General features: G+C 35.3%; 1 protein-coding gene across 3 annotated transcripts; it reads right to left on the reverse strand.

The window, feature by feature from the left end:
* Positions 1-673: 673 nt before the first annotated feature.
* On the reverse strand, positions 674-11,415 carry LOC110442047 (sulfotransferase family cytosolic 1B member 1-like). 3 transcript variants are annotated; one of them, XM_021485457.1, is made up of 6 exons: positions 8,417-8,466; positions 6,598-6,792; positions 4,004-4,351; positions 2,329-2,432; positions 1,221-1,401; positions 674-888 (listed from the first exon to the last, which is right to left on the reverse strand). In XM_021485457.1, the coding sequence occupies exons 2-6, from the start codon at positions 6,767-6,769 to the stop codon at positions 779-781; spliced, it is 915 nt and encodes a 304-aa protein (XP_021341132.1). In that variant the 5' UTR covers positions 6,770-6,792; positions 8,417-8,466; the 3' UTR covers positions 674-778. The 3 variants fall into 3 exon arrangements, with proteins under 3 accessions (XP_021341132.1, XP_021341130.1, XP_021341131.1); XM_021485455.1 differs by lacking the exon at positions 8,417-8,466 and adding an exon at positions 11,362-11,415 and having other exon boundaries at positions 675-888; positions 6,598-6,772; XM_021485456.1 differs by having other exon boundaries at positions 675-888; positions 6,598-6,772; positions 8,417-8,491.
* Positions 11,416-12,507: the final 1,092 nt, after the last annotated feature.

Below are 12,507 nucleotides of genomic sequence, written 5' to 3' on the forward strand. Positions count from 1 at the left end.
GGATTGGTCACAAAATCTGAGTTTTGAGCATGAATACGGGCCGAGTATTCCAAACGCCATTGATATTTGTTTTATTTTTCACCGAGAAATGCCAAGCGCTTAAATAAGTCCGGTCTAAAAACAAAAGCAACACAGGTAATTTATCTCCATCACTTCTTTTACGAAAATGTAATTTAAGTATGATTCATTTGGAGTTCAACTATTTCATGAAAAAAGCCCTTTATTTGCCAATTTCACGTCAATACGTTGAAGACTGTACGTGAACACCAAAGTCAATTTCCTACAAACGGACCCTTTCTCTTGAACAGGTATGTTGTCATGTATTTGAGGGAGGTCTCTCCAACAATGGCACGTCAACGTTGGCCTTCGACAGCGTGATGCCTTCCTCTGGCTGATCTGAACGTTTCCGCACAATCACAATTCCTGGACAGTATAATCACGATATACCGCCTCATTTCTCAAACGTTTGACTATCTATTGTTTTGGCTTCTCGGTTACCACAATAGATTAGTATATTTATCAAAATACCATCAACAAAAACGTTACATTGCTTAAGTCTGAAACTGGAAAGGAGATGAATGTCATAACAACTTGACTTATAAAAAAATAAAAACGAATTTAATTAAACGAATTTAATTTTTTATTCATGTAGATAGAGCACGTACAGTTGTGTGTACTTTTTTATTTACAAAAAAACCCTTTGTCGAATATTTCCAAATACCAGTTAAGTAAATGCATGTACATTCGGAATGCAGTGACCATCAAAATGAGTCACATATTACTCGTAAACAACTCTCAATGACGAGTCCTTCATCTCTGTTTCGATAATTTTATCAAAAGTTTCATTCTGTGCTACAGTGAACCAGTTTTTCCAATCTCCGATGATCCCTGAAACGAAGTATACAGAAAACAATCAACCAAATTCATGAATACTTTCATGTTTCTATATGGATTGATTACACATTTGTTATTCAATATGTGAAATAATAACGCTCAGTATAAGGTTACATCAACAATTACAGATTAATTGTAGTGCAATATTGTACGAAAGGATCATGTGTTTAACCTCTTATTGTTATCCAAACATTTTGTTAATGTGTGTAAAAAAAACACCCTAAGTAAATGTTTTGTCGAATATTAGGTAACATCAACTTAAACAGGTTAATTGTAAGGTAGTAATGCATCTGGGCGCTTTAATACCGACTCTTTTAAAAGTATACCTTTGCGAAACATGAAGTTGGAACCATCAATGGACATTTGTCGTATCGCGTTGTCTTTAGCTCGAGCCCCAGCAGTGGACATGTTTGCGAAGGAACACTTGTCGTTGATAGCCATCAGAGTATGCTCGGCGAGGTCCACACCCAGGTAGGCGGCCAGATTCTTTAGTATTGGCAGGGGGTTCTGTAAAAACGTCCTAGAAATACTGAGATTGATTTATCGTTTAACATAGATCATTAGAAAATTGCATATAATAAAACAAGCCATCCGGATTGATATGTCTCGCCTGTACCCGCTTTGACCATCAATGCACATATCAGAGAAACAAACTTAAATGCAGAAACTTAATGTTGATGGAGATGCTGACAAAGTCAATGGACCATGAAAGGTAGGCCGTATCCAGTATTTCATGCATTGGTTGAGATCTATCACCTAAGATGCATCTATGGCCCAAATTTGGTTGATCTAGAACTTACATTAAGTGATACTAACTTAAATGCAAAAACTTTTTTTCGTCTCGCGTCCGCTACTTCGTGGCGGCAGGACAAAAACTACTATTTATAAGAAGTAAGGAGCACCTACTTTAAATTCAGCTTGTCGATGTAAAAAACCAAACAAAGCAAACATTTTATCGCACCTTGTGGTCTTTCCGTTCTGTTAGAACTGTGCAGTTTTACTAAAGGTCAATCTTTTTAAATGTTCTGAAACTAACCCGCAATACAACAAAAAGGGAAAGTTGCTTACGAAACCTTTTATAACGTTGCCTCTTTTGACTACAACTTATCACACATGCCAGAACAAATTCCATCTACAAGGTTATAAATACCACCAGCAGAAACAATAATCTTGATACGTTAAAAAGAATGTTAGAAATGAAATAAAAAGTAAGGACGCACTTATCTAAATTCTAGTTTGTCGGTGCAGAAGGCAAAACTCGTACTTAACTGAACCCTCCGTTCTTAATTACCACTTTGTTACGTAAAATTATCACTAAAAACATGAAAAAAAATGAAATAACCAATACAAATACGAAGTGAGGAAGCAAATATTTAGAATTGATTTTGACAATGCAGAAAGGAAACAACACATAATTGGATACAATTTCCTTACCATTTTGAGATGTTCATATTGGATGGTAAAAACACTCCGAAGTGCGCCGATGTCTTTGGCCGATTCGAATCCTTTTTCGTAGTTGAACCACCCACTATATTTGTCTGGAAAATGATTGTAATTAATTAGTTACGTTACAAATGTCTCCGTTATTAGGATATACATTTTGCAATTGACAACGTTGTTTACTAATTTGAAATATTTGTTTACGTTAACATGGTTTCGTAAACGGCCTAACATTGTTTCCGGACATAGTGCAGTTGTGAATTACGACTTGTCTTAAATGGACCAGTAGTCACCTTCTGTTAGTCTCAGACGATTTGGTTTTCGTTCATGTTTGCAGTATTCTCATATTATATTTCGTTTCATCTTACAAAGACAAATACTTCTCTATATTATAGAAGAGATGCAATTTTTAATTGTCATATTCTGGAGCAAAATATTTGTCGATATTATTGTTTGCGTAATTGTTATTTTGAGCAACCGCGATGGTTAAATAGAAGCCCAGATGTGTTGTTATTACTTGAAAAATATGGTTATACTTTATAATAATATCATATATGATATATGATCATGTGTTAACGTCAGGCTTATTTTCTTGTTTTAGCCCTTAAAATAAAACTGAAGGATTTTTTTTAAAGATATCGACGTTAAGTTGCTCCAGACGAAAATTGGGATAAAATTCCTTAATCCCTATGGTAGAAGAAGGATTTTAAAGGTTTTACGTTTATTTTCCCTATTGGGACCCGCTTCTCTGTTCCTAGGCGGGGATTAAGAAATCAAATTCCCAAAAAAAAGCTTAAACATATATCCATTGGCATAGTCCCTGTGATGTCAAGCAAAGAGTACAAATGACCGGTGGTTCGACTCCAAACCACTAAAAGCAATTCATTAAGCCACAAGTCATCCTCGATACTCTAGGGGCTACGCTAACTTACGCTCTGTGCACCCTTGGAATATGTCATAGCAAAGTTGAAGGCTCAGTGTACGCCACCTTATAGATGAGACAAGAAGACTAGTTCGATCATTTGGTGTACATGAAAAGAATCTCGCGGTCGCGTAACGGTAAAATATTACTGACTTTGGAGCCGGGTGATGTACATGAAAAGAATCTCGCGGTCGCGTAACAGTAAAATATTACTGACTTTGAAGCCCAGCGTCGCTCCTTTGTTATCTTCAAAGTACAGGTATAAGCCTAGCGATTGGTGAGGTGGTTTTTTTTTACCCGAGACCTATGTAACAGCTGTCTTTGTGCCTCAAATTTGTCTCTGACATATTCCAGGGGTGCAGTGAGCGTAACCCCTGTATTATAGTATCGAGGCTGGCCACAAGTAAGGCTCGCACTTAGGGGCGAAATGGGTATATATCCCGTCCCTCTGACTACCTGCAGTATTGGAGTGCTACTTGGCGAAATATGTTTTCTGACAGCTGTCGCCGATCATTTCCACACCTTACATGACAAAGGAAACACAATTTTTCGAAAGCTCGCAAAGTCAGTGTTCAACTTATGTTTGTGTTCAAAACAAACTTAGCATTCATTATTAATAGCAGACTGATTAATCTCATGCTTATGGTGTTAAGCTTACATGGAGTATACAGTTTGGTTTTAATAAAAAGGGGATGGGGGGGAGGAGATAGGTAGAATAGCATAGCATAGCAAAGTTTGATTATTTACGTGGAGGACGACAGTAGCGTTCTAGCCACTCTGACCATTCTGGTGGGGTAATGACTTGGCCATCCGGTAGGCATCGTTTCCGCTTGATAGTGTCATTGTAATAAGACACTGCCACATCCTTAGGGTTTCTCACAACATGAACTATCTTGTACCCGCCCTCGACATGTTTCCGGGGCAGATCTGGGAAAGGAAGATGGGTGTTTAATACCCTGATGGAGTCCGACGGAAGGTTTGATAAGCTGGTAACGTCAGACATCCTCTCCAACATGGCAACTAGTTTATAGGATTTGCTGTACTCGGCTCGACCTTTCACCATCATTCCAACTATTTCATTTATCCAGTTTGTTCCTGAAATTAGATTGGAACAACGTTTATCATAAAATCAACTCTCCGATACCAGAACGGAACTCGAAATAGAAACATATATTTTCATTTACACTGCAACTTCCTGTGTAAGCATCACTAGAAAAATTGTGTTCATAGAGCTTTGAACGTAATTTGATCAGCGCCATTTTGAAGCTTCTTCTCCTGCCTCGAATAACATGACAAACGCCGAAAGCAAACATTTTGGTGACGTTAGGCCGTTCCATGAATCACGTTTACTTAACATGACGACATAGACACACAAAAGGAATGACATAAGTAACATGAAGTTATTTAATCGTTCAAAATAAAGTGAAGGCAGAATGACAACAACTTTTGCTTCTTTACACTGCGTAATCGTTTTCACAATAGTTCGTTAAGTAGGACGGCATTGTTTTATTATTTTCTTATGTTTGATATTTTAATTGGTTAACTCATTCATTAACCCATGGAGACACGTTTGAACTCTTCCAACTCAATGGTTGGAACAGTTCATGATAACATTTCAGGGGTGAATGAGTTGAGGGTTAAATTGGATGGCGTGTCCCTGTGTTGTGTTTCCTCCTTATCGTAATATTTATCGATCGTTTGGACAAGTCCTGCGTCTCTGAGAATTTTCTTGACAGAAGCGTCATGTTGACCTATTCCGTCTTTGCGTATTGCAGAGTTATCTTCTCTTGAGAGCAGGTATTGATTGGTACGTCATTTGTTTGTGAGAGTAACGTCATCAATTTTTGAGAAAGCGACGTAATTTTCTCACACGAACCAATGACGTAACAATCAATACCTGCTCTCAAGAGAAGATAACTCTGCAATACGCAAAGACGGAATAGAATAATAAGCCAGGGTTTTGTAACATTTCAATCCAGTCTGTCTAGTACGATTAATACACTTCCACACTGTCTGCTTGATCGTTTGTGACCTACCAAATTTCTCAGTTTTTTTGAGACATTAGGAAGGATGTCACATGTTTGAAAAATGTTATGCTTTCGGAGCCACGTGGTTTGTTATTCTAAGGTAAGATACCTTGCAATATATTTCTATTATACCTGGTACCTTTGCACAGTACTCTGTTAAACAAGGCGGTAGACATATCCAATTACCATTTTTTAATAAAAAAAAAAAATCAAATTTGCAAATGTTTTCAACGCTTATTTTTAACTCGATTAAAGCCCAATGCATGTTAATGTACTGGCAATCTTTTCTGTTAATATATATATTCTTGGTTTGACGCACAAAGGCGTCATGTTGACCTATTCCGTCTTTGCGTATTGCAGAGTTATCTTCTCTTGAAAGCAGGTATTGATTGTTACGTCATTTGTTTGTGAGAGTAACGTCATCATTTTTTCAGAAAACGACGTCATTTTTCACACGAACCAATGACGTAACAATCAATACCTGCTCTCAAGAGAAGATAACTCTGCAATACGCAAAGACGGAATAGAATAATAAGCCAGGGTTTTGTAACATTTCAATCCAGTCTGTCTAGTATGATTAATACACTTCCACACTGTCTGCCTGATCGTTTGTGACCTAAATAATTTCTCGGTTTTTTTTTGAGACATTAGGACGTGTGTCACATGTTTGAAAAATGTTATCCTTTCGGAGCCACGTGGTTTGTTCTTCTAAGGTAAAAGTTGTCTTTCCTTTTTGTTTGATGCCTCCTCGGTTCCCTTAAAAATCGGGACGATAAATATACATGTATACATTGCAATATATTTCTAATATACCTGGTACCTTTGCACAGTACTCTGTTAAACAAGGCGGTAGACATATCCAATTACCATTTTTAAGTAAAAAAAATCAAATTTGCAAATGTTTTCAACGCTTATTTTAAACTCGATTAAAGCCCAATGCATGTTAATGTACCGGCAATCTTTTCAGTAAATATATATATTCTTGGTTTGACGCACAAAGGCTTCACATGCTTATATACTTGACTTCACATTAATTCATTGCAATTTTAAATTTTTTCAAACCAATTTACTTAACATATTTATGAAATTTCTTGACTTCATAAAATCATCTCTACATAGTGACATAACCATTATGTGAAACTTTCATTGAATTCTGCTGGCTAATTGCGAAAGGCTGGAGCCTCCTAAATGTAGCGCTGCATATATTTCAATATTTATACATTTATGTTTATACAAATATACAATCTAACGTGTTTGCATCCCTTAGCATTGACTTTCTCACACTTTCTTTGGATATATAAATAGGAAATTTACCTGACTTTGGAAATGTACAGATCAGAACGTCCGTTTCCCGGGAACTGAAATTCTTGGTTTTTTCCATATGGTCGTTGATATCCTCGTGCATTTGTGTAAACACGGGTATCAGGTAGTCTTTATACAACCTGTGTCCTGGAAGGGCAGCTACCTCGTCCACGTTCTTCGACATGGTCTAACAAATCAGTCGCTAAACTAATCAATGACATATACACAAACAATCTGATTAAAATCATCTGTTACATGGCTCCGACTGAAAATCTGAATGTGCCGCGGTCAGGGTCACGTTCAAGTGACATTTAGATGAACCAATCAGAGGCGCGCTGGCAAAAGCTTGCCAGCGAATCGGAATATCATGGTTTATAGATAAATAGCGAGGGGTATCGAACAGATTAGTTTTCCAAAACAAATATGGCGGCGGGAACGGACGTTTCTACTACGCCAAGGAAAACGTACCCATTGGGTAATAATTGCGTAGGCAACACCGCCATACAGTCTTTCTTCTATAATAAAGCTTCGAATATCTTTTTCTGTTCGGGTTTCAGACGATCAATCTCAAATAACTTCAGAACTTTCGCATCATTCGTGACCATGACCGCCGCACACTCAGATGAGCCATGTAACATATGATTTTAATCAGATTGATGCACAAAAAACCTTGATAGCTCTCGAAGCAACTACTGCGCTCATCTGTTGATGTGCATTAATAAAACAATGAATACTTATCTTGCTATGATCGTTATAACATGCATCGCTATTACTGTCAAATTTATAAAGTCTGTTAATTAGAGCTCTATGTTAATTTATCAGCAATATAACCGGAACAAAAGATCTCCAGACAGAAAAAACACGAAGTTGGTTTCCTTGTCAAGATACCGATGCAAATAAACATAACATGATGCTTTATAACTGTTTTATAATCTTTTGGTCATGAATTTCAATTCCCAGTATAGGTTGTACCTTCCTCCAGACTGAAATTCATAAACAACATGATCTCGCTTGATTGTTGGACGTAAGCAATTATGGTCAACCTTTTATAATTGGGAAAATAAATTCCTCACAAATGATAAGAAATCGGAAATATATCATAAACAAAAACTGCAATCCGAACTTAAATTAAATTCAATGAAACTGACAAAATATGAGCGAGTGAGAGGTTTACACTGAGACCTTTGAAAACATAAATAGATGATGGGTTCATTTGGTGCAGAAAGGTGAGTGTTTTCTATTTCTAGACCAAAACCAAGTCATGTGACGTTGTCAGTGAGAGAACAAGGGTATTGACAACAAACCTACACGATAAAACAATGAGCGTGAAAGACAACATCCTATCCATATCACACACAAAATCGAGTATTTCCTAATTTGATTATGACCATAAAACTTGTGGTAGTCTTCAGTAACCTCCATCTTAGAAAATAATGTACAGAAACTACTAAACTTAATTTTCGCCTTTCCCCTCTCCGTAAAGAGGGTGAATTAATCATTACAGCGAGCATTTGAAAACAGCATAATAAACATAGTAATTAAAAGTGAAGGGCGTAATAAAATTTGGCGAAAACAGATTTTATCGTCGAAGGACGAAAATTTACAGTATTTAATGTAATCCAAATATCGTCCTCTTCATAAGTCTATAATAACTTTTGCACAAAAATTACTACATAAATCTTACAACTGTCCTCGACATAAATATATAATACGTTCTGTACATTAAGTTCTTTATGTAATCTTAACGTTCATAAATATATAATTGTGTTTAATCTAACAAGAGTCCTATGCATACATATATATAATACATTAAAAATGATGCTGTATTTACCTTGCAGGAATTTGATGCACTGTTAACTCACTGTTGCTGTCACCTATATATTTGTAGTTGTTATATGATTTTCTGTCCTTTTCTGAAGCTATAGAACGACCAGGCTGTTACACCTCATATATACGCAAATAATGTACATTACACATACTGTATAAAGTTTGTATGTAAATAACACAACAACAGCAGTAAAATGATTCTTACGGTAGAGAATAAATTCAAAATTATATTTTATTCAAATGCCATCTGTTACATGAAATATCTGATTTTACCTAGATTGACAAACAATAACTTTATTTGATATTTCTGTGTGTAGCAAATCGACAACTCGTCTCCTTTTTCTTCCCTAGGAGAGTTTTTTAGACCCTGAGAATCACTTTATATGTCAGACTCTGAAGAATCTTCCGAAAGAGATAAATGTACTAAAGAGGAGTTGCCGATAAGATATATTAATTTAAAAACATGTGTTCGTCCTTAAGGATCAGTCTAGTTCTGTTACATACGTGATATGAATATAATGTGAAATTAATATACTGATGCAGTTAAATGGGTTGTTGAATCAACGGTGTAAGAAGGTTTGGTTTGGTTTTATTTTGTTTAACGTCCTATTAACAGCTAAGGTCATTTAAGGACGTGCCTCTATGTGTGTTGTGTATGCGTGTATGCGTATATGTGTGCCGGAGACAGGATATGTTAGTGTCAGAAGGTAGTTCTAGACCTAGTGACATGACCTGGTCATTGTACAGTGGGTGCTAAACGGTGCATCAAACTCCTGAAAGGTTAATATTGCAGTTATTGAACAAAACAAATTATGATCTTTATATCGAATCGCCAAATGAAATATAGCAGTAATTGGATAATAATATATAGTACAATATATTGTATAAGGTATTTTATGAGCATACAAAGGAAGTTTGTAATATTTAATATAATACTTATTGTACAAAATGTATAATAACTATGTCAAAAGAATCATAAAAAATCATAACAACAAAAACATTCATTGTTTAATATAACACATCAACATATGAGTTGTTTTAAGAATTACCAATATTTTTTTATATATATACTTTTTTATATCATTTTATATATGGAAGCTTCTGATTTGTAAGAACATGTCGGAGAATGGAGAGGAGACACGTATTATGCCAGGATACAAGCTGTATAAGGACTACCTTATACCATTGTTTCCACCAATACAGGAGGATGTCTATGGACATATGGAAAAAGTAAAGAATTTCAATTCCCGGGAAACGGAAGTTCTCATATGTACATTTCTTAAGTCAGGTACGAATTCTTATATGAACATATTGTAAGTCTAGTAACAAAGCGGGGAAAAAAAGATAAAAAGAAAAAAGAAACAATAAAGAAACAAAGAAACAAAACACAACAGGCATACCAAGAGTGTTGATCAAGGCGAGTGCAGCTTATCCACATATTTTTGACGAGTGAACAGGTCTGAGTTTAGTTTGTAAAGATGTAAGATTCTTTTCCAATTTCCAATTTCTATATAATTGAATTTTTAACTGTGAAGTAACATTTGATTAGCTGTTAATTTTCAGTTATTTCCCCCTTGTTCAGATTTTCCGGATAATTGTTACCGGTAGCTATTTGTTTATTATTCGAACCGGAAGTGAGAAAACATGTGTTTTGAAAAGGATGCAGACCAGATTTTCTGCAACAAATTCAAAGAAATCTAAGGTCCCCCATGGAGTCGATTTGTCCCTCCCCATTCTATTAGATTTATGATAATATGTTATCATTTTATGCAGTATGCTCGATGATTGTATGTCGTCAAAACAACCACGATATCTTGTTCATAAATCTGCATGGTAGGTATCAAGTCAATTTGTCCACGTAATAGATATATATCTTAGTATTTGGTATCTGTTAACTAAAATACGCTATTAGAAATGTTGTATGTGCAGGAATTCAGATACTAAAATAGTTAATTATAAATATTGTATGTGCAGGAATTTATATATCATTCGGGGTAAGTATTTTATAGAATTTAAGGTGCCATCGATACACCCCGAGTTCATACACAATTTGTTATTTCCTGGTTTTTCTCAATAATGTTCAACCACCTTACTGTATAAATAACTCAAAGACTCTTTATTTCATATTGTGTAGCTTTTTACCTCTCTCCGAGGGAGTTTGTGAATAAACCCATCAACACTAAAACAGCCGTGTTATTGTTGAGACATTACATACAGCAAAAGTTTATTAAAAAAGTTTATTGAAAAAGTAATTAAAAAAAGAAGTATTGAAAGAAATTAAAATGTACAAAAAAACGTCATATAAACTTTTGTAAAAAGCTACTTTGAGCTAAGAAAACTACAGCAAATGACAGAGTTATTTGATTTAAAAAAAAATCCTTTAGATATTTTAAGAAACTGAAGGCATTGATTGAAGTATTGATTGAAATTAAGATGTACAAATAATTGTGTATAAAAAGCCGTCCTGTCTTGAACATAGAACCATATATAATTAACATCAAACCTTTATCAGAAAAAAATGGATAAACGTATTTATGGTAGATCTATATGGTAATGAGAGGGGGAATTGATTGGCCTGTTCGTTTATAAGGAACAATGTAACATTTCGGGTATAAATCCTGGTGGACCTGCAAATATTTATGCATACCTTCCAATGCTTTGTCAGGCTCGCCTGAACAGCATCAGATTACTAGTTCCGACCTTATTTCATAAACGAACAACTCTGGTCCAACCGATTCAACCGTTTAGACCGCGATGTTTCGTCCCGTATTTAGTAGTGCCAAGATGATATTCTGTTAACCCAGCGAGAGAAGTCTCCCTTCGCACAGGTTTATTATTATTATTTGGTGTTCTCGAAAATCTGGCAATGCAAAAGCAATATATATAAACTATTGATATCGACATGGTATTGAACAGATTCGTGCTAAGAATGAATAATAATGTGTTTACCATGAAATGTCTGCTTCAGCACTGGAGGGATGCTACATTGTTCTTCTCAACAGGAAGTTTGCCAAGGCTATATAAGCATCCGTCCAGTAACTGGAGATTCCGGTTATTATTTACGTCAAAATATCAGATTTTATCTATTTTCTTTATTCGTCTGATCTTTCGTAGTTTACTCATTGGATAAACTTGCTAGGAGTTGGTAAACACCTGGACGTTATTTCATTGGTCAATTTTTAGTAATGCTTTGCGATGTCATCTTTCATTGTGACGTCATTGTTCATATGATTTTCTTGATATAATGTCGGAACGATAAAGTTAATTTTTCAAATCGTAAAAAAAAATCGGTAAACCTCGTGACTTTATATCATATGAAAAATAAGCAACTCGTTTTAGATAAACATGAAAAGACAATCATTGCTCGTTGTGGGGTTTTTTCACTTTACAGATTATATAACTGTTCGTTAAACCCTCTGATTAGTAATTTTCTATGCATGAACATTAATAGTAGATCTATTGACGCTAATAATTTGACAGCGCGCTCTGTCTAGAGCATGTGATGTCTTGACATAAATTCTAGTACAATGTGTAGTATTAAAATAAATATATACTTAATTTATTTTACAACAATTATAAAACAAGATTTTCCAACTCACTACAGGTGTATATTAATCACTCTTGTTGGTCCGAATATTAGTGCTGTGGGTCCTTATGTGGGAGCAAACCGGAGTACCCAGAGAAAACCCACGTGGTCAGACAGGTAATTAGCTGTAGTATTTTCTGTATCACTACGCGCACAAAGTGAGGATTTTCTTTTCTTTTTGCGTTTGTCTTTTTTTTTGATAACATATGTGCTAAATTTTATGTATCTTATTTCTTAATTATGTTGTAAATATTGTGCATTATGTCTACGATTTATGAGATAGATGTGATATCGAATTTATATAAAGTGTATAACAGATGCCAATATCGAAATCTGGCCCATAAAAAAAGTGAATGCGTCATACCTCGACATTCCTGGGGTAACACTTGCTTGCGTTCTCTGCATCCCATAGGCATTGACTATGTCATGACAAAATCGAAGACAGACAGTTTGCCATTTGATTGGTTTCCGGTAAAAAGAATTCAAAATACTAATCGCCAGGGCTATGC

The sequence above is a fragment of the Mizuhopecten yessoensis genome, unplaced genomic scaffold (genome assembly GCF_002113885.1).
Source record: "Mizuhopecten yessoensis strain PY_sf001 unplaced genomic scaffold, ASM211388v2 scaffold716195, whole genome shotgun sequence".
NCBI lineage: Eukaryota > Metazoa > Mollusca > Bivalvia > Pectinida > Pectinidae > Mizuhopecten > Mizuhopecten yessoensis.

Coding starts and splice junctions, on each gene's coding strand:
- LOC110442047 (XM_021485455.1), bottom strand. Junction 2,433..4,003: donor ACGCTACTGTCGTCCTCCAC/GTAAATAATCAA, acceptor ATCATTTTCCAG/ACAAATATAGTGGGTGGTTC. Junction 1,402..2,328: donor AATATGAACATCTCAAAATG/GTAAGGAAATTG, acceptor ACGTTTTTACAG/AACCCCCTGCCAATACTAAA.